Genomic DNA, 21,175 nt, shown 5'->3' with positions numbered 1-21,175 from the left:
ATGAGAGACCAGCTGATTTACAGAGCGACGCCGGATGCTTTTGCCAAGTGTCGAAGGCGCATGCAGTCACCGAAGGGGAAGGGGGGGGGATTTATAAATTACTAGACAAACAACGGCGTGGCTGTGGGCTGCCTAATCGTGTTTCGGGCAGCCGCGTGATGTATGAGTTATTATTAGCGGAAGAACAATGGCGCGGCCCGCAGTGTGCTGGCAGTGCGCTGCTGGCTGCCAGCGTGGCGGGGCGGCGGTCGGGCGGGCTGGCAGCCAGGCAGCCGCCGGGCAGCTTTTGCGGGCCCCAGCAGGGCCCAGCACGGCCCACCAGGGCCCACCAGCCTCAGTCGCCGAATACAATCTCTCCCGCAGCCCCCAGTCTCCCCCACCCCCGCCACTTAGTTTTAGCGAGCTCCCCCTGAAAGCAGGCAGCCCGCATTCAGTGCTGCCTCCCCTCTGTGAGCCCCCCCTTCCCCCTCCCCCTTCCCCAGAAGGGTAAAAGGGGTGGCAACGAGCTTAGTCAGTGCCCAACCACCCTCTCACATTGTCTGCCTGCTTTGCGTGTGTGTGGCGGTGGCGGCTCTGCGTGTGTGTGTGTGTGTGTGTGCGCTGTAGGACGAGGGGCGTCTGCTTATTCACAACTTGTAACACTTTCTATTGCGCAGTCAGTGAGCCTCTTTCTCTTTTTGGTCCGTGTTTTTAAACGGGCCGCCCTCTGCGGCCGTTTTGCCGTGCAAATTAAGGGCTTTGCGGCGTGCGGCCGAGCCTGGGGCCGTCCTGGGGCCGTCCTGGGGCCGTCCTGGGGCCGTCCTGGGACTTGTCGCTCTGTCTCTCTCGCGCCGAGGTGGAGCGCCCCGCGAGTGCGAGGGAGACGGCGACGAAAGGGCCGCCCGTTGCACGTGAATGCGTCAATCGGCGAGGTGCCGGCGAGGGGGCTGTAGAGGAACTCGGGGAACTCCATATTCAGCAGCATCGCGACCGCTTCGGGCTTCGGGCCTTTTCGAGCACTAGCCGGCCTACAGCCCCACGGCGGGGCGCGGCGCGGCACGGCACGGCCACAACAAGGAGATTTATATTCGCGTTCGGGTTGGGGTTGGCCGAGGGGTGGGAAGAGGGGGGGGGGCGTGCATGAGGCTCGTTATTTAGAAAGCGACGCTTCGCATGTTCGCGGAGACGGGGCGGAGGGAGGAGAAGGGGTTGCAGCGCGGCGGCGCGGCGGGCCAAGTGGCAGCCACGCCAGATTATGCCAGAAACACAAGAAAGGAGCCTTTTTCTGGATTCGCGGCCCCGCTTTCGTTTAGCAGTGCCGTGCGCGCCGCGCGCCCGCGACAAGGACATGCTTACACTAGCACGTGCAGCCGCGTCGACGGCGATGCGCGCATTCGGCGCGGCTTACAGCCGTACAGGCCGTACGGGCCGTTTTAAGGCCAACACGTGCGGATAATACGCCCCGGAATGGCGCGCGCCGGGATGGCGCAGCATGGCGTGCTCTGGCACCCGGGCCTGCCGCGCCGCCACTACCGCCATGATGGCGGGTCATGTGTGTAACCTGGCAGCCGCGGAGCCGGGCCGGGCCGCCGGGCAGCGCGCCAAACGCACGCCCTCCCTTCGGCTGCCTGACTGAGGGCTGCATCCGAACTTCCCAACGTCGCTCTCGTCGCTGTCTCTCCTCCACTCGAAGGGCGTGCCGAAGGACGCCGCAGGGGTCAGAGAGAGAGACGCAGCTCGGAATGAGTGCTTTCGTCCCTTCGGCCCGTGTTCTTGTTAGGCCCGTCAGGAAGGTCGCGTCGCGATGGAGGCGACAGGTTTTAGAGTGGCGTGGCCCTTTCCCCGCTCGGCTGACGGTGAGTCCCTCGCCCCGGCCTCTTGGTGTGCAATTAACCCTTTCGCAACCCGCGCACCGCGCACCGCTCGCCGCGCTCGCCGCCACCGGGTAATTTTTGCGTCTCCTCGGGATATCTGGCGATATCTCGCGTTTGCCATGCAACGCGTGTGTGTCTTTATAGGACGTGTGTGTTGGTGTGTGTGTGTGCCGGTGCGCGCAGGGTGTTTGGTAGGGGACTAAGGCGTCGCCGAGAAGGGGCCCCCGTATCGGGCCTCGCCATCGCCTACTACTGGTGGGGAAAGGGGCTCATTGTCACGAACCAACACCTCGCCGTGGCGTGCCGTGGCGTGGCGTGCCATGCCGTGGCGTGCGGCGCGGGGTCCACCCTTTACCGGGACTCTGGCTTGGCCGGCCGGCCGGTCGCTCGGGCCATCATAAATCGGTTCGGCCGGGCCGCCCCGCCCCGCCCCGCCCGGGGGAAACACGGCGAAAAGTCGGCCTATCCGTTGCGTTGCCTGCCCCGCCCCGCGGTGCCGCACAATCTAGGACATTCGACGATGATGACGACGATGATAGCGGGCCGGGCCAAACAACGCGCGGTTTGTTTGTCCGCTCGCTGTCTCTGTCCCTCTCGCACAGCGCGCCCCACCCGTGCGAGAGAGACAGGACGACCAAGCGCTCGCGGTGCCCCCGAACGCGGCGCGGGTCCGACTGACAGTGCAGGCGGCAGGCCGGCCTTGGCGACGTACTAACGGCCTCGCTGCTCTGTGTGCTGGCCGCCACCGTCCACGGCATGGCGGTGGCGGCACGGCGGTCAGCACGGCGGCGCCGTAAAAGCAGTGTCCACACTACAGTGGCGCGCTGGCGCTGCAAAAAGGGACTGGGGGGGACGTCGTATCACACGCTAATTAGGCGCGACAGATGACAATTTGCCGCTATCTGATGGCCGCGCGGTCGCACGGCGTGGCTCGGCGCGGCTCGGCGCGTCCGGGCCGCGCGCAGCGGATGCTCTTTACTTTTAATGATACCTGTCGGGGGCGGAGTGGCGGACTGGCCAAAGGGTAATCCAGAGCGCCGTGTCGCCCGTCTATAAAAAGCGCTTCACGGTGACAGCCCCCGTGCCGCCTGCCTGCCTGCCTGCCTGCCCCGTCTGTCCCGCCTTTCAGCGGCCCTGCCCGGGATGTGCTTCAAGAACCACCCACGTTCACGTTGCCGGTCGGCCGGCCCCCGTTGGTCCGAGCGCGGAGGCCGTCCTGCAGTACCCACTACTAGTCGCGGTGGCCGCGGAGGCCGCGCGCACCGCGCACGCGGACAGTCACGTGAGGTGCACGCCGACATAATGCCCCGCGAGCACGCCAAGCGCACCAGCGCGCCGATGGACATGTCAGCGACGTGTCCGCGCGGCCGCGCCGTGTCAGCACGTCGTTTTATGGCCCGGCCGGCCCGCTTGTTGCTTGTTGGCAGTTTGTTTTGCGCTGGAAAACGGACGAAAACGGAAACGGACCTACTCCTCCGGGGAGATTGTCTCTCTCCCCCGATAAATCGATGTGCCCCGCTATACGCCCGCCACGCCGTGAAGTGCTGCAGGCAGCTCGGGGTGTATTTGCTTATTCCTCCAGGACCCTAATCCCACCCCGGGGCGCGGCGCGCGCTCTCTCACCCACTCACTCACACGGTCGCACTGACGCTCTCTCTCTCTCTCTGTCACACACACACACACACACACACACACACACACACACACACACACACACACACACACACACACACACACACACACACACACAGTGGGGAGGCGAACGTGAACGTGTCGAGAAATTAGGCCGATTCCTCGATAAGTAGCTCACGCGGTTTGACCGCCCATCTGTCTGTGTGTGCGTGTGCGTCTGTGTGCGTGCGCCTGTGTTTCGGGGGGAGGGGGGGGAAGGGGTGTCCCGGCGACGCCCCCTTCACCGCCCATTCCTTGTCGCTGGAATTGCGGACGCGGCCGGAAGAAGGACTAGACGACCGCCCCGCCCCGCCCCGCCCCGCCCAGCTCGGCTAATGTCCGGCAGATGGATGGCAGCTGGGCACCACTACCGCCACCACCGCGGCAGCGAATCATTTTTATTTTATTTTTTTTATTCTTTGCGTTGGCGGCTCTGCGCCGCTCTGGCGGAGGGGCGGGGCCTGGCGGGGCCCGGCGTCTTGCACCTAGACTAATGCACGCCGCCGACATGGTGATGGAGATCGATCAATCGGCGCGGTGCGGCGCGGCGCCTGCGACCAGGCTGGCCCAGTCAGGCTGGCACAAAAAATAAAAAGTGCAGCCGGTGTGTGCCTAGAAGCACACGAACGGCCATCGCGGCCTGGAAAAAGGAAGGCAGCGTCTGGGCCGCTGATTGGCAGGGTCCGATATGGCTGCGGCTGGCTGCCCCTCCACTGTATCTCTCTCTCGCCCTCGCGGCGCGCCCCGGCAGTGCGAGGGAGACGGGGCGAGGCCGGCGAGGCCTATGCAGACAAATGGCTACAGGCCGGCGAGCGTGTCCGCCAATTATTTGGGCCGGAGGAGGCGGCGCAGAGCGGCGCAGCGGAGTGGCGGCGACAAATTGCGGCGTCGCGTCCGCGCCACTTGCACCGGGACAAATGTTCGACAGCGCGCTGAGTTACGCCGAGTCTCTGTGTGTGTGTGTGTGATTGCTTTAATTAACCTCAGACACGTGTACCGCTCGTGTCGCCTCATTTTTCCGCGCGGCGGCGCGAGCGCGCGCGTCTTTGACAAGATCAGAGTACCATCGATGCTCGCCATTTTGCCCGCCGTCAATTGCGAAGGCAGGCTGCATGTTTGGCCGCGTGTGTGTGTGTGTTGTCCGGCAGACGGTGTGCGTAATGTATGCATCGCGAGGCGAGAGGCCATGCGCGCCGTGCGGCAGCGTGCGGTAGACGATAAGGCGTCCGGAGCGCGGCGCGTGGACGCTGCGGATATGGATGCAACCCCCCCCCCCCCCCTTTTTCCATCCCTGGAGACTCCAGTCAATGAACATGAATGAACCTGGAGCGGCCGCTGAATGATGCGTCCGGAGTGGCGGAGGAGAGGGTGGCACATCTCTGTCTCGCTCTCTCCGGGTCCGGTTCCGTCATCTCTGTCTCGCTCTCTCCGCCGGTCCGGTTCCGTCATCTCTGTCTCGCTCTCGCCGGGTCCGGTTCCAGTGAATGAAAAGCGTACGGGGCCGAGTGTGTGTGAGTGTGCAAGCATCGCATGTGTGTGTGTGTGTGCTGCATTTGCATCGGCTTGTTTTGAATGATGAATGCACATCTTTCCCCCTTTCTCTTCCTTCTCCCGTTCGTTTCTTCTGTTCACCGGGTAGTTAGGGAAGACGAAATCCCGCTCTCCGGGACTCCAGGTCGTCCGTCCCTACTCGGTCGGGCTGGAGCCACCTGGAACCTGGAACAGTCCCCTGGAGCCCCGACCGTAGCCCGGTGTCGCCTGCCTGCCTGCCTGCCTGCCTGCCTGCCTGCCTGCTGACTCCGCAGGCGACTCTGTATAAATAAACACCAACGCCATATTTCATATTTGTGTCATGCTTTACAGGGCGTTTATTTTATTTTCATATATCCATCGCTCGCCATGAGGGGGGAAAACAGTAAAAATATTTGTTGTGCAGCCTCCTTTTTATATCTTTGTTCTGGTCCGTGCCATCCATACCATACGATCGCGCGCGACCGCGCTTCACCCGTCTCCTTCGTTTTATTCGGTTCGTTCGTCGCTCGCTGCCCGCTGGCCGGCCGGGCGCGTGTTTTAAAGACTGGGGAAGGAAATATTTTGTCGTTGCTTGTCTTGTGCGTGGCCGCCTGGCAGTCCGCGGCGCTGGAGGCTGCCGGGATGCCGCGTGGCGGGGGGCAGGGCAGGGTGCCCGTCGACCGGCCCCTGGGCTGGGCCCCTCGCCCGGCCCGCTCCAGCTATTGTCCCTCGTTTTTATGGCCGAATCTTCATTGATTTATCCCCGTTGGCCTCGCACGGCGAGGGCTGCGTGGGCGAGGGCTGCAGCCTGACCAGCTTGCTGACCAGCTTCTTGTCGTTGTTGCAGGTACGGCGCGGGCTACGACCTGGCGGCCCGGCGGAAGAACGCGACCCGGGAGTCGACGGCCACCCTCAAGGCGTGGCTCAGCGAGCACAAGAAGAACCCGTACCCGACCAAGGGCGAGAAGATCATGCTGGCCATCATCACCAAGATGACGCTGACGCAGGTGTCGACGTGGTTCGCCAACGCGCGGCGGCGCCTCAAGAAGGAGAACAAGATGACGTGGGAGCCGAAGAACAAGACGGACGACGACGAGGACGCCGTCGTGAGCGACAGCGACGACAACTGCACGGGCAGCCAGCGCGACAAGGACGAGCAGATGCTGCTGCACCAGCGCGACGCGGACAAGGAGCACCGCGACCTCCGCGAGCACCGGGACCACCGCGACAAAGGTAAGCAGTGGCCCGACGAGACGCGGCGCGGCGGCAATCCCGTTTGCGCCGGGTGGGGCTTCGCACTGCTTTGCCGCCGTCTCTCTCGCACTCGCGGGCCGCCCCGCGTGGCCCCGCTGGGGTGGGACAGAGACGCGAGACGACAGTTGGAAACCGCCACGGGCGCGCGGCCCGTTTGGGCCCGTTTGAGCCGCTGGGCCGTTCAGCCTGTTACGAGCGCTTTGTCGTGTTTGTTTGACACGCCGCGGAACCGGCGTGACGCCCCTCGGTCGATGCAGCACGCCGAGCACGCCGTCGTCCTCGCGGTGCATCGCGTCGCGTGGCCACTCGCGTGCGCGCCGCCACGCCGCGATACAGCCGCGCAACGGGACGCACGCGGCACGCGGCTATTAGGCCCAGCCTCGCGTGCGTGGCGGGCAGCGCGCCGCACGCCCGGGAATCTATGCCGCCGCGTTCGGCGGTTCGGCGCGGATTCGGCCGCCTTGGCCAGCACATTGATTCCCCTCTCTCTCGCTCTCGCGGGGCGTCCCGCCCAGGTGCGAGAGAGTCGGAGCGGTGGGACTTCCCTATCGGGGCGCCGCGCGATACGCAGCGTTGACTGGGCGCGGCCAGAAGACGCGCGCGCGTGCTCACTCACACACCCGCGCTCTCTCTCACACACGCGTGGACTTTTACACGCGCCTGGGCCGTAAGTCACCTGCTGGCCTGCCCTGCCCCGGCCGGCTCGTGAAATATTAAGATATTTCGAGCGCGTGGCGCGCCGTGGTGTGTGTGTGCATACGTAATGTTCGTACGTATATATTAGGCGAGTGACAGTGCCTCGTGGACTTGTGGACCATCACATATCATTACAACGCCCGGCCTGCGTGGCAGCGTGGCTGGCCCCGGCCGGGCCGGGCCGGCCGCTAGGTCCCCACAGCTCCTCGCCGGCCCAGCGGGTAGCTCCGGACTGGCTGCTGGCTGCCCCTTGGGCTGCCTCTGCTGCTGGCTTCGCTCCGCGCCGTTCGTTTTCTCCAGCTGGACACGGCCGCGCTATTCGGAATCCACCACACTGGCTGGCGATGCCTTATGCGGCGGCGGGAGGGGGCGGTGGCAGTGTGGCGGCGCTGCCGTGCGTCGGGCAGCTCCTCGGTCGGTCACGCCCAAACTAGAGTCCGGCCAGCGTCTCTAGAGGAAAGAAAGAAAAAACAAAACATTAGAAAAAGAAAAAAAGACGTCCGTCGACCACAGGTGGGGGTTGAACCCGCGGGCCTGACCGGGCTGGCCGGCCGGGCGTGGCGCGGCGTGTCAGCGGGGTGCGTGGAGTGAGCTGGAGAGTGAGGTGGATGGCGATGCTCAGGGGGCATTTGTCATGTCGGTCTGGACGCGAACATAAATAACCCACTGGTTCCGGACACTTAATGTTCTGAAAATTCGACGCGCGCCAGATTATTCCTGCAACACACACACACACACACACACACACACACACACACACACACACACACACACACACACACACACACACACAAACACACACACTGAGGCGCGCGCATCCACCTGTCGTCCGGCCGATGCGTGGAGGATACTCGTCGTTTTTCCCTCGCTGGCTCGGCGGGCCGCGGGGGATGACGGATTCCCGCAAGACGAATGGACGTACTGTTTGCGCTCGCGTCCCCCGGTCGGCCGGCCGGCCGGTCCGTGCGATCCGGCGCGGACGTATACCGGCAGTGTTCGGATACTGGTTCGGCGGCGCCCCGTAGATTTATTTGTATTTTTTTGTGGTGACTGGGTTGCGTGGGAAGGTGGTGTAAGCGCGGCCGGAGCGGCGCCGGCCCGGCGAAATATGCCCGTCACGGCGAGTGCGGGCCGCGCACGGCCGCGCCGCGGGGGTGAGTCTGTCTGACTGAATGGACGTTTCGTGGGAGAGGAATGAGGGATTGCTCGGCGTGGGGCGGGGCGGAGCGCCCGCTCGGATTCACCGTGCCATAAGCTATCTGACAGGCGGGGTCAACAGATTGACACGAACACGAGGGACATGATGTCTGCTCTGGCGCCCCCCTCCGGGCCCCCGCCCCGCCTCCGGCCGCCCAGCCGAGGCTGGCAGCCAGGCAGCCGCAGCCCCCCCGCGGGCCGGCCGCCACGCGCGGCCCCTCGCTGCCCCTCGCTGCCCTCTGCCCGGCCGGGACTAATAAATGGGGCTCGAGCACAAACACGTGCGGAGGTGAGTCAGGCGCGCGCCGTGCCGAGCGCCGTGCACCGTGCACTTGTGCCCGGCCTGAATGTTTCAGCAGCTGGCCGGCGAGGGAAGGGAAGGGAAGGGCTCTGCCGGCGCGCGGCTTCTAGGCACGGCGTGGGCCGGCAAGGCAAGGCAAGGCAAGGGGGCTGCACATAATTAAACATTGTCCCTACAGGGCACCGGCCGGGGCACTGGGAAATGACGTATTTATCGGGAGCAGGCCGAGCAGGCCGTGACGCCGCACGCCGCGCATCCCGCGTCCGGGAATGCCGGACGGCGGTGCCGAGTATAAACGGCCTTGGCGGGCACGGCCTCTGCCGTGATTAGCGCCGTCCAGCACACCGAGGCCGTCGTCTAGGCCGACCGTCCCTCTTCTCGCGTGGACCTTCCCATTCTATTCCATTCCCTTCCATGCCGAGATGACTCACTAGCCACGTGGGATTCCTCTCATTGAAATACGCGCCGCCCGGACACACACACACACTCACAGACACACACGCACCCAGTGGCGTGGCGTTCGAAACGGGGCCCTTATTAATTCGAACGGCCGCTCTAGCGGGAGGCTGACAGGAATTGCTCCATTAGATGCCGTGGCGGCGTGCCGGCCGGGCCCTGCCGCAGGTGTGGGCGATGGGTCGGCCGCTAGCGCCACGCTGCGCGGCCCACGGACCTCGGCACGGACCTCGGCCCACGGGCCGCAGGGCGTCCACCTCGACACCGCGGTTCAAACTTACGGCGTGGCGTGCTGCCCTGGCGCCGCGCGCCGTCAGGAAAGTGACTGGAGGCCGCCGTCAACGACGCGCCCGCCTGCCCCGCCCCGCCCCGGCCCGACGGCAACCCCTTCACTCTTAATTACCTCTCAAAGCAGCCCGTCGCCCGACAGAAAGGAGGGCAATCTGGCGAAAAAGGGCGGAAGGGAGCGCGCCGCCGCCGTCGAGGCCGCCGTCGCCACTCGGCGAGCTAACATCCTGGGGAGGGTCTCGCAGGCGCGCAACACGGTGCCGCTAAGTAAGGACGATCCGTCACGTGCTGGTGTATCACCGGCCGGCCGTCGATCGCATAGCGCCTGCCGGCCCGTAGCGTAGGCCGCCCGCCGCGGTGCGGAGCCCAGCGGATTGCCTATCGTGAGTTCGCAGGGGCTCGTGGCTCGGCCCGCGCGACGACGGAGTGCACCGGGTTGCCTACCGCCGGTTCGCAGGGGCTCGACGCGCTGCCTCCACGCACTCGGCGTGTGGGAGCGGCGGCAGGCGGTCGCGCCGCGCCGCGCTGCGCTCCGCGGAAGCTAAGTGCACCCTCCGTAATCCGCTGGCGAGATCCATTTAGCCGCTGCCAAGTCGCGGCCTCGCGGCCCTCTCCGGCGGCCCGCTATCACGCCACGATCTCGGCGTGCGTCTTTAGCGATCCGCTGCAGCCGGGCGCGCGGCAGTGCGCCAGCCGGCCCTCGAGGGAGGGAGGCTCGGAGGGTGTGGGCCCCGTGGGCGTGGGAGGAGGAGGTGATGATTCGTGAGAGAGGCCCGCGGGGCCGGGCTGAGGTTGAGGGTGCCTGCCTGTGGGGGAGGCCGTGGAGGCCGGCGTCGAGGTGGCTGCGCGTTGGCGAGGAGGGGTGGGAATGCGGCCCGGCTTGCCGGGGGAGGCCGCGGCGTCGGCGCCAGGTTGCCGGGGAACTTCATCTACCGGGCGTTGCAGTTTTGGTACCTGGTGCTTCCTGCACGTCGATGAAAATGTTTAAATTTGCGGCGGCGGTTTTCCTCGTCGGCGGACCGCTTGCCGCGCCGCTCGCACCCCGAGGAGGCCTGCGCCGTGGTCTGCGCCCTCCCCGCGGCAGCGGAGCGCGTCGAATGCGCGCCGGGGAGTCGCGCTGGCAGTGCCTCGCGGTGCCTGGGGTCCCACGCGGCACTGCACTGCACAGAAGAACGCCCTCGCCTCTCATTCTCATCAACAAGTGTTGGCAGTAATCGTGAGGCCGCCGCCGTGATCCGCGCGCCGGATAGACGAGATTTATTTGTTTGCCTTTCTCTCCCCTCTTTTCGCATTCGCGCTGGCCGGCTGGACCGAGTCCGATCGGCCGGCAGCCCTCGGCGAGCCCTTGGCAGTGTCGGCGCGGCGGAAACTCGAGACAAAGTTGTGCAACGTCGAGCTGCCCGGACTGGCCGCAGCCCGCAGCCCGGAGAGGAAAAGATCCCGCCCGTGTCCAAACATCCTCTAATTGAACGTCACTTCGGCGGGCCGGGGCGCCCCCTCCCCCTCGGGGGCCGCTGGCGCGCTGGCGCTCTAGCCTCGCGCCAGGCCGCGTCGCCGCGTCGCCGCGTCACGATACGCCGCCCGTAAAAGCGATTCCGGCCCTAAAAGCGTGCAGTCATAATTCATCGGAAACGGAATGAAACAGCGATACGGATCTGCAGTCGTGTTTACTCGCGGCAGGGAAAGCTCGGCGGCGGAGGGGAGGGGAGGGGGTTAGTGTTCTGATACGAGATAAACGGGCGCTTATTGAAATAAGCGGCCTCCGACCCCGGGAAGGCGGCGACCCCCAGCGGGAGCCTCGCCGTGCCCCGGAGGACCCCAAGGAGCCCTGCAGGCCCCGAGGGCGCCCGAGGGCCCTGGGAGAGGAGGCGGTCCCGTGGGCGGGCCGACCACGCGCCCCCTGGGGCCCTGGGGCCGCCGAGGGACGGCACGGCAACCCTTTCTCGTATCGCCTCCATGATAATTCTTCTTATCGCCGTGGCCGTGCCTCCAGCCCCCGCGGGGCCCCTCGCCTCGGAGACACACTGCGATAAGCACGCGAATCCGCCGGAAGGTGCCCGTTGATCGAGCGTCGCGGGTTCGAATACCGGCGAAGGTGTGGTGCGGTGGGGTTGACACCCTGGTTATTGATCGTGATTTCCAACGGTGCTTCTGTCTCCCTCGCACTCGCGGGCCGAGAGGCCGAACCGCAGGGGTGCGAGAGAGACGGCGAGACGGCCCGCAGGCCCGCTCCCTCTCTATTACAGCCGTAATGAAATCACTCAGGCTGCACCCTCTGGCCTTGGCCGCCCCGCCGTTACTTAAGCTGCTCTTACCAAACAGCAGCTATTTAGCGCCAGGCAGCGCCAGGCGGGGTGGGGGTGGGACTCGGAGCTCGTTTAATCATTAGGTGCACCCCAGCCTCCGCCTCGGCCGCCTCGCCCCCGCCTCGCTATTGGTGTAAAAGTCGACGGGATTACCGGGTCGGCGGAGAGGAGAGGTCTCGGGTCTTCATTACTTCGGCGCGGTGCTCTGGCGCGGACGCCACCGCACACCTTGCTCGGCGCGGCGCCGCGGGCTGCTGCTATACGCATTGCTCGGCATTGCTCGGCGTGTCGACTGGAGCAGCGACACAATGGCGGACAAATCATTTCCTCGGGAAACGCGGAACGCGGGGGGGAAAGCCACCGCGGGAAAAGCCAACAACACAACTCCCCATTGAATTGAATGAAAATAAAAGCAAACTGGCGCCTTTTGGCGCTGCCCCGCTCCACCGCCGCTCCGCCGCGCGGGACGTGAATGGGGCCGCGCCGCTCCCTCCATGATACATCACTGCTTCAACACGTTGTAGCATATTCACCCCTCGCCTCTTCTTCTCGGCGCGTTTTCCGTTCTCCGCGCCAGATCTGCTCTCAATCTTTTCTCCCTTGGCTCGCTTACTCCTTCCCCGCTCCTTCGTCGTCGCCGTGCTCCCTCGCCGCCGGGATCCGGCTTCCTTCCTTCCTTCCCCCGTTCCATCAGCGTCCGCGACGTGCCCGCCGAGCCCGACCGCCCCGCGCGCCGCCGCGATTTTGAGAATGTTTCACCCCCTGGCCGGGACGCCGGGAGGGAGGGTCCGTTCCGGAACAGGCCATTCTCCGCACTCGAAAAAGAATGACCATTGTAAAATTTAGCGACCGCTTTGGCGGGCTTTCGGCGGGGTGGGGCGCTGAGTGGGAGGAAGTCGATCGGAACCGCCCCATCGGGGCGCTGTCCGAACAACCCCTTGGAAGTGTGCCTCGCCGTGCCTCGCCGTGCCTCGCCGTGCCTCGCCACCGCATTTCCGACCAGGCGGGTCGCCAAGACCCACCCCGCCCCGTGACGGGAGCGTGCCGGCGGCTGGGGCTCCAGCGAGACTCCGCTCCAGCGAGGCTGCAGCGCTGCTGGGGAGGGAAAAGCAATAAACGCGAGGCGAGGGGCTGGCTGGCCGGCGGGGCGGCGGGGCAGGGCACCCTGGGCGGAATCTCAACGACCGCGGTCCGCGCAGGAAACCGAAACCGAGACTTAGTTTAACAGTGGGCCGCCCCGGACTTCCTTTCCCCTCCACTCGGAATTTGCATTCCGCGGCGGATTTTTACGACCTTGTTGCGGCAGGGTGGAGTAGTGCGGCCGAATAAGTGTGTTTGTGTGTGTTGCAGACGGCCTGCACATGGTCAAGTCGGAGCAGAGCAAGCTGGACCTGGACGAGGAGGACGACGACCTGGATGACATGGACGAGCGCAAGTACCACATGCAGCACGCCTACCACCACCCGCTGCAGGGCATGCCGGGCATGCCGCACGGGCTGATGCTCAAGGACGAGCCGGGCGTGCCTCTGCCCGCCACCAAGCCCAAGATCTGGTCGCTGGCGGACACGGCGGCCTGCAAGACCCCGCCCCCGCCGCCGCCGGGCAGTGGCCAGCCCTGGCCCAGCTCGTGCGCCGGCCCCGGCGGCGACCCCGGCGGCGGTATGGGCATGGCCATGAACGGGTTCGCGCTGCCCACCGCCTCCATGTCGCCATCCGCGGCCGCCCCCGCGCCCTACTCGCGGTACGGCGGTGGCGGCGGCGGCGGCTTCTTCGGGGGCGGCTCCTACAGTGGTGGCCACCCCGGCGGCGGCGCGCTCGGCGGCGGTGCGTGCGCGGGACAAGGCTTTCCCGACGTGCAGACGGACACCCCGCCGCAGACGCCGCCCAACATGAAGCTGCCCAGCGTCGCCGGCAGCCTCAACTGCTTCCAGGGCAACCAGAACCCCAACCTGCAGGGCCAGCAAGGCCAGCAGGGCCCCCAGGGCGCTCCCTACCAGCAGCAGCAGCACTACATGCAGACGACGAGCCCCAACAACTACAGCAGGTTACAGCACCCGCAGCAGCAGCAACAACACCCCCACCAAATGCAGCAGCAGCAGCACCAGCACATGCAGCAGATGCAGCAGCAGCAACAACCCCCGCAGATGCAGGAGATGTCCCCCGTGAAGGAGAGGTCGCCGATGCACTCGGGGGACGAGGGCACGGTGTCGCCGTACCTGCAGCACCCCCAGCAGCAGCACATGCAGCAGCAGCAGCAGCACCTCATGATGAATGGCAGCGCCGGAGCCACGCCTAGTCCCAACGAGAGCACCGCGTTCAAGCCCTTCTACAAAAGGTGAGTCCACTTTTATTCCTAACTTCTTTCCCGACTCGTTCGGCGCTAATTAATGGGCGTTCCCGTTGATTTCGTCCCGTTTTGTCACACGGCCTTTGTCGCGCTGTCTCGCTCGCACCCGCTCGGAGGGCCCGGAGCGGGCCGTGAGTGCGAGAGAGACGGGGCGCACGTGCCCGGGGTGCCCGCCGGGACCACTCGCCTCGTTTATTAGGCTCATTTCGTCCGGCGAGCGGGCCGCGGGCCACGTCCAAGTCGGTCCCCGAGTCCCCACGGGTCCCGCAGGTGCGACGCGCGGCGGGGCGGGGCGTGGTGGCCCCCCGGAGATTTCTCCGCGATACAAATAAATTTATTAGTAGAACACGGCGGAGGAATGCCCCCGAGTTGACCGCAGTGTACCCCGTCACAATACGCCCGGCACTACGAACCCCATTCATTCATTCGTTCATTCGCCGGTTCATCCATTCATTCATTCCCTGTTCCGAGAGGCTGAGGCTCGCTGCATTTGAAAGGATAACATCTAATTGTTGCATTGATATTGTTCCAGTTCCCCAACAATGGGCGGCGGCTTCGTGTCGCCCGTCTAGCGGCGTGGCAGCGCCGCAGTGCTGGCCAGTCCCAGTACTGCCCCGCCATGCATCCTGGCTGTGAGCCTCCGGGGCGGGCCGTAGGGCGGGCCGTGGACAGGCCGCAGGGCCTGGAGGAGGAGCCCCCTAGCCGCCTCGGAGGCGCCCCGCGGGCGTCCACGCCGCAGGCCGCAGCCGCACCGCGCCCCGCGCGACGCCGTCTCCGCCGACAGCGCCGACCACCTGGACAACGCCAGGACGGCGCCGGCCCGGCACAGCGGCGCTCGACCGTCTTGCTGGTGAGTATGACGCCGAGGTCCATGGTTGCCGCAGGTTCACCCTTGTTAGGTGCATCCGACTACACACCCCCAAAAGCCGAGGGACGACACTGGACAGTGCGAGATCGGCGCGATGTGTGGCGCTCCGTCCGCGCCTGGCCTCCGTGGGTATAGTCGGACGCACCTAACACCCCGGCTGCAGGCGAGGCCAAATTAGCGTCAAATTAATTAGGAGCAATCGGAGATTTGGCGCGACGACACGACGGCGAGGATTGTGCCACCTGGCCGGCTGGCTGGAACAGAGTACCGCGGTGCCTGGCCGCCGAGCGCGGTGCGCGGTGCACGAAGCAGTCGAGCGCCAAATCGCCGGAATCGCGGGGAGGGCCGCGCCGGCCCGCCAGCAGGCAGGCAGCAGCCAGTCAGGCGGAGCAGGCAGCCAGCAGGCAGCCGGGACCCATTTTGCTCCGATAGGCATCGCCAATAAACGTGCATCCAACGGCCTCCAAAAGCGCGGTTCAATCCCCGGCTCGCGTGTTAGCACTGCCGGCACGCCAATTCCCCATTTTCCCTTTATTTATTCTTTTTCCGGCCGTGCTTTTGGCGGGGAGCACAAGGAGGCCGTCTGGTGGGTGTGAATTTGTGGGATATGCCTGGCGGCGCGGCTGGCGGCGTGGCCTCCGTTTCGGCGCCACTCCGGACCCTGACTGGGCTGACCTCGCAGGCCTGGCAGGCCGAGCGGGAAAGGGGTGCCATGCATCATGCTCGCTCTTGATCCCGCTTTCATTTTTGCCATAAATAAGGGCCACTCTGCGCGCGTGCGTCGGCGGGGCGGCGCGGCGGCGCGGCAGTGGGGTGCTCGGAGGAGGCGGCGACGCGCGCGCATTGTGCGCTCAGTGTTTTGCTCCGCCAGCACCTCGACAAGGCCGTCGCGCTGCCAATTAGGGCTGGTGGCACTGCGGTGCGCGTCGCACTGCGCGCTTTCCGCCCCGCGCACCGAGTCCGAAAAGCGGAGCGAGAGTCCCGGTAGAGTCCCGGCCGGCCAGCCGTGCGGCCCTGCCCCGAGTGTCGTTCAGAGTGGTCACCTGAAAGTGAAGCAGTGAAGATGTTATCAGCACAGCATCCGCTCGGGCCCGTCCCGTCGTCCACCCGGCCCGGGTCAGGGCGAGGCGGGGCGGGGCGGGGCGGGGGGCCCCAGCTCAAGAACAAAAGGACGAAAGGCTCCGACCGGCCGGCCAACGAAACCTGATTTGCGTCCGAGATTCACGTCGGACCGTCGCCGTCCCGATACCCCATTCATTCCTCCATTCATTTTGTGCCCCCTCCACCACGGCCCCGGCCTCGGTCGCCTCGACCTGCCTCGGCCGCGAGGCCCTTCGCGTCGCGTGCAAGTATCGCTGTCTCGCCGATCCACTAGTGTACGCGCCGTGCACCGGTCGGGCGGACGCGAAGAACGGGCCGAAGAGCGCGCCGGGAAACTTGGCCTTTTCCGCGCATAAATCGTGTCGGTGTGCGCGACAACGCCCCCGGGGGGCCGAGCGGGGCGCGCCGGGGGCAGGCCAGGGGCAGGCCGGGGGCCGTAAGGCACCGGACTGGCCAAATAACGCATGAGCCAGGCCAAGGCGCAAGGGCCGAGCGGGCGGCCTCGGTGCATACCTTCGGCCTGCCTTTGGCTCGGCTGGCCCCTTCCCGACTACGTCCCGACCGCAGACTGTCCGGCCGCCGCATTCCCGTCGAGAACCGCACCGCGCCACCCTGCCGGCCCTGCCGCCCGCACCCCGCCATAAAATGGCACATTACGCGGCGCAAAAAAGGGCTTCGGAAACGCGCTCACTTCATTCACAATCACCAGCCGCCTTTCGCCGCACCGCCACGCCGCCCTGCCGCCCGACGAGAAGGGGGTTATTAACAGCAATGGCCGCGGGGTTATGACTGTTTACTTTGGGCGAAATAAGCAGCGCTAAAAAAGGGCGGTCCGAAACGGGCGGGCCGTGTGGGCGGCAACAGGTGTGGCTTGCCCTCTGCGGGGCGTGAGCAGTGCGCGGCGCGGTGCCCGGGCTGCGGCTGTGCCGTGGATGTGCCCCTCTGCCCCGCTCGGTGACCAACGTAAAGAACCACTTCCGCTGGCCGGCGGGGCCCCGCGCTGCCCCCGCTGCCCGCGCTGCCCGCCTGCCCGGCCGGTTGGCTTCTAACGAGGCAACCTAACGTCCCATCCTGGCCTGCCCGGCTGCCCGGCTCGCGGCCCGTGGTGTCCGGCCGACCCTCTCTTTTAACACCACTTTTATCTTGGCCTTTCATTTGTTTTTATTCCTTTCTTTGTCTCCCCGTTTTATCGTCTGGCCCGCTGTCTCGCCGTCTCGCTCGCACTCCTTCGGGCGCGGGCCGCAGTGCCGCACCGATGTTTATATATTTTTAATTCGCTTTATTTACATTGTTTCTGCCCGGACTGCTGGTCGGTCCCCGCGTCCCCTCGTCCTCGGACGGTGGGTGCCCCTTCCCTTATCATCCTCCTCTTTCCTCTCTCCCTCTCCTTCTGTCTTTCCCTCTTCGTTCCTTTTCCTCCCCGCTCGCGCGACACTGACAAATGGTGCGAGATTTCAATCGGTGAATGAGCGAGTAACCTCCAGCTTGTCTTTTGGACCCGTTCCTCCAGAGTGCGTGAGTGTGTGAGAGAGCGTGTGTGTGTGTGTGTGCTGGCCCTGTCAGCGCGGCATCACGGCGACGGCTAGGCCACACCGTGCGCTACCGCGTCCGCCGGGTTGCCCGCCGCACAGGCGATTGCGATTGCGATTAATGCCTGGACCACAAGTGATCGTCTGGCTGCGATTGCCCCGCGCGGGGCCTGGCAGTCCGGGGCCCCACTGCACTGCAATGCACTGCAATGCACTGCATTCACTTGCAGCCGTGCACTTGGCAATTGCCTGGAGTGGATAATCGAATTTCACACCGAGTGCAGCAGCAGGCCGTCTTGGTCCGTGCAGTCGGGAAATGCCCCCCCCCCCTCCCTCCTCCTCGCAGGGATACAATAATGCACTCGGGCTGCACACGGGGCCTGCCGGCCTGGCCTCTTGCTCGTTTTGCGTCCCCACGACCGGCCGGCCCGGCACAGCCCGGCACAGCCCGGCGCGGCGGGGACGTACTTGGCTCGTATTGTTCTCGGAGAGTTTAATTTTTGCTCAATCGCCTGTTTGGTTTGTGTTGCAGACTGGTCGGGGGCCGCCTCGGAGACGCGCACGCGACGCGCGGACGCAGCCCTGCCTGTGGAGGAGGACGACTTTTTAGCTGTTTGTGCAATAAGTTCGGACATTTTTTTGTGAACGTGCGTACACACCCACCAAGCTGCCCCAAGGAAGAGGACGCCCCCAGCGGGGCCCCACTCTCTGCGGACCTGACGGCCAAGAGGGGATGTTATAGATCAGTGTAGAAGACTGATGTGATATATTTTGATACTTACTAGCAGTGTCGGAGCTACGTCTGGCATATTGTGTCCTATCTCACTTACAATGAATAATAATCATCCTCTCTTATGTGAACGTGTTCCTTTAGTCATTCGTTAATTGTTGCATTTTTGTTGATTTGTTTTGTAAAGTCTCACTGAGTTTCCGAAGGTTGTCGCAAAGGCCCCCGTTTCGTGAGATGGAATGCTTAAAATTCATTCGATTCCTTGGCCTTGAGACTCTTATCTTCCTGAGTGCAAATAACCATTACACGCCACACTCGGCGATGGTAGCGTAGTTTGGTGTTCGGTGAAAATGCAGGTTGCAGTTTTGATAGACATTTAAAACTGCATTATACGGATCTTAACTTCTGGACGCTTATGATGTATACTATTGTAAAAGTGTGTACATTGTTGTGTATAAAGGTGCCGCATTTATTTATATCTGTGATAAAACAAAAGAATAAATTGTATCTTTCGTTGTAATATTTAGATATTTTAAAGGGCAGTTTACCATTGTCCGTGACCTCAGGACGTGCCCTATGCACTCTAACCAGGCAGAAATTGCTTGTGTTACGTTGCCACATTTATGATTTGTTGACTTTTTTTGTTGTGAAACGCACACCTGTGTTTAGCTCTATGTAGCGATGTCAAAATTAAAGCTAAGATTTACTGTTTTAGGCCACATGACTTTTGTCCTAATTCTACTTCAGTGGATAAATTTTTGATGTTGTTGTTGTGTGTTCCTTCAGCAAAACCAATAAAAAGCTTAATGCAGGACACCAGAACACTTGAAAGATAATTGTTTTAACGTTTTGACGGTGGTACAAATCACATTAAATTTGTTTTGTTTGAAATTGGTTGAAAGTCAGACTGTGCCAATAAAATAAGGTTTCCTCGCTACCAGTGCAAATCTTCCCGAAGCAAGTGAACTTCTATTGTAACCCTCTTGTTTCGTGTTCTAATCGTTTGAACGGTAACTGCAGTTCATGCCGCCATTGTTTTTGTTATTCGAATATCAAGGCAATCAAAGACAAAGATGTTAAGTTGCAAAGACGAACCTATGCCGTAACAGTGCTGTTTCTACGTGTACATTGAATGAGATTCCTGTGTAAATAATAGGTTTATGTGTGAATATAGACTTAATTATTGTCCTATTATTGTCTTTATGATCGTCCACTTTATTAAAATTCAAATTAAATTGAAATATATTTAAATCAAATGAAAGCTGCCGGTGTCCTCTTGAACTCTCAACCCCTCCCTGCAAATGGAACAATCGGCGTGCATTACAAACTGAAGGCATTGCTTATTCATCGGTCGAAGTGAATCGGGCCGAACATACGGTGTGGCGCCCCAATTGGATTCTCAAGTTCAAGTGACGGAGGCGAAAAGGCATCACTACACTCATTGTACGTAAATGAGCCACGCTAATTTGAGTCTCACGGCGAGTCGCTTCGGGAGTCGCCACCAAATTTCAGACCATTGAATGGAAGGGCGGTCTCATGGCGCGGGAGTGACCTCAGGGAAAGGCAGAGTGGGCAAACCGACGTCGTCAAACTAATGTACAGGCGAGGCCGTTTCCAGACAATTGTAAACAATCCGGATGAGTCAACGGGTCATAGCTAAGGAATCCAGGGCTTTATGGGTATCACGGGGAGGTATTAATTCTACATGTGTTGTGTCTTTTTATGGTCTCCATTCCGAGCCGTGAGTCACCGGGCGGGCTAGACTGTGGCGCCAGGCGCCGGTCGTCCGGGGCCCTTCGGTCTGACTGCCTTCCCAAACAGTCAGCAGCAACAGCCAGCGAATTGCAGGAGACTTGTTGATAGGACCGATTTCCGCACGCTGAGTGGGAGGCGACCAGCCGGGCAAGGCAACCCGTTCTATTGAATACATTAGCGGTGACTGAAATACTGCCGGCTGCTGCTTCGGATTCACGCTTATTATATCGGGATGCTCGGACCGGGCCGGGCGCGCCAAATACTGGAATTTGGCCTCAGCCGATTCGATTAGATTCCTGGCGGGGCACCGTTGCCTGGGTGCGCCGCTGTGCGCCGATTCGGAGGCCGGCGAGCATTCCTCGCGCAGAGCGTCGCTGTTTCTCGAACGGCGCAACGCGCTTCCGTGATGGATCACGCAGCGACGGCCAATCAGGGAAGCCTATCCACCACCTGGTCCTCGGCCTCGCGCACCGCGACCAAGGCAACGACGCGGACCAGCGAGCCGCCCTGCCGAACTGACCCGCCGGCCGGCCGGCCCACGAAAGCGCCTCGCCTCCCAGCAGGGCGGGCAATGCTGGCAATGCTGGCACGTGAAATGTGAAATACGACGACGCTGCGCCCGGACTTGTGCCACTGCCGCGCACTGCCGTGCCGGGAAAAAGGAGGGGGCGCAGATATGAGGTGTATGGGAATATATCATTTGCATATACGGTGGAGGGCCCCGCAAACGGCGCCGTAAAACGCTCCGCGAACTCTGCTTTGCCGCACACACACTGACACACACACACACACACACGTGGTGGTGGTGCCCTTAGCGGCGCATCCGAGTAGTAATGACAGCTTGGCTCTGCGACGCTCTGCGGCTCACAGCCGTGTGACCCACGCGGACTGAACAGGTGGGCCTGCACTGTATACCGTCTATATCCTCCTGTGTACCGATAGGATGGTGGCCACCTCAAGGCTGGCTGCCTGACTGACTGGCTGACAGTGGTCGCGTTCGTTTTCAGCTCTTCTCGAAAAAGCAAAGGGACATCCAGCGAGCTATCGCGTGCGTGTGCGTGTGTGCGTGCGCGCGTCGGGACGGGGTGGCACTCCATCGCACGACATCGCGGAGAGCGCGCGGCCTCCCTCATAGAGTGGCCTATATGCGCGGGAGTGAAGGGAAAAAACCTACACGCGGACAGACACACACACACACAGCGACACTCACAGACGCGCTCGATACGCGCGGCTAAAACCACGCCGGGGCACGCGAGGCGAAGCGACCGCGCACGATACAAACACGACAAACATGCGTGACAAAATTTGATA

General features: G+C 63.2%; 1 protein-coding gene and 1 long non-coding RNA gene across 2 annotated transcripts in view; both read left to right on the top strand.

Annotated features, from left to right (window-relative positions):
• Positions 1-14,556, top strand: part of LOC117653309 (homeobox protein araucan-like) — a 40,523-nt gene extending 25,967 nt beyond the window's left edge. The window contains exons 4-6 of the mRNA XM_034398913.1: positions 5,884-6,269; positions 12,885-13,869; positions 14,414-14,556. Coding sequence (XP_034254804.1) covers positions 5,884-6,269; positions 12,885-13,869; positions 14,414-14,453 — 1,411 coding nt within the window. The 3' untranslated portion in view covers positions 14,454-14,556. The remainder of the gene's footprint in view (positions 1-5,883; positions 6,270-12,884; positions 13,870-14,413) is intronic.
• A 93-nt stretch (positions 14,557-14,649) lies between these two features.
• LOC117653314 lies at positions 14,650-19,370 on the top strand. The gene is made up of 2 exons (XR_004588212.1): positions 14,650-14,731; positions 17,912-19,370. It is a non-coding gene; the product is annotated as an uncharacterized LOC117653314 (long non-coding RNA).
• The last annotated feature ends 1,805 nt before the right edge of the window (positions 19,371-21,175 follow it).

This window comes from Thrips palmi, unplaced genomic scaffold (assembly GCF_012932325.1).
Source record: "Thrips palmi isolate BJ-2018 unplaced genomic scaffold, TpBJ-2018v1 HiC_scaffold_8, whole genome shotgun sequence".
Taxonomy (NCBI): Eukaryota; Metazoa; Arthropoda; class Insecta; order Thysanoptera; family Thripidae; genus Thrips; species Thrips palmi.
The sequence above is the reverse complement of the archived record's forward strand: the minus strand, read 5'-3'. Positions and strand labels throughout refer to the sequence as shown.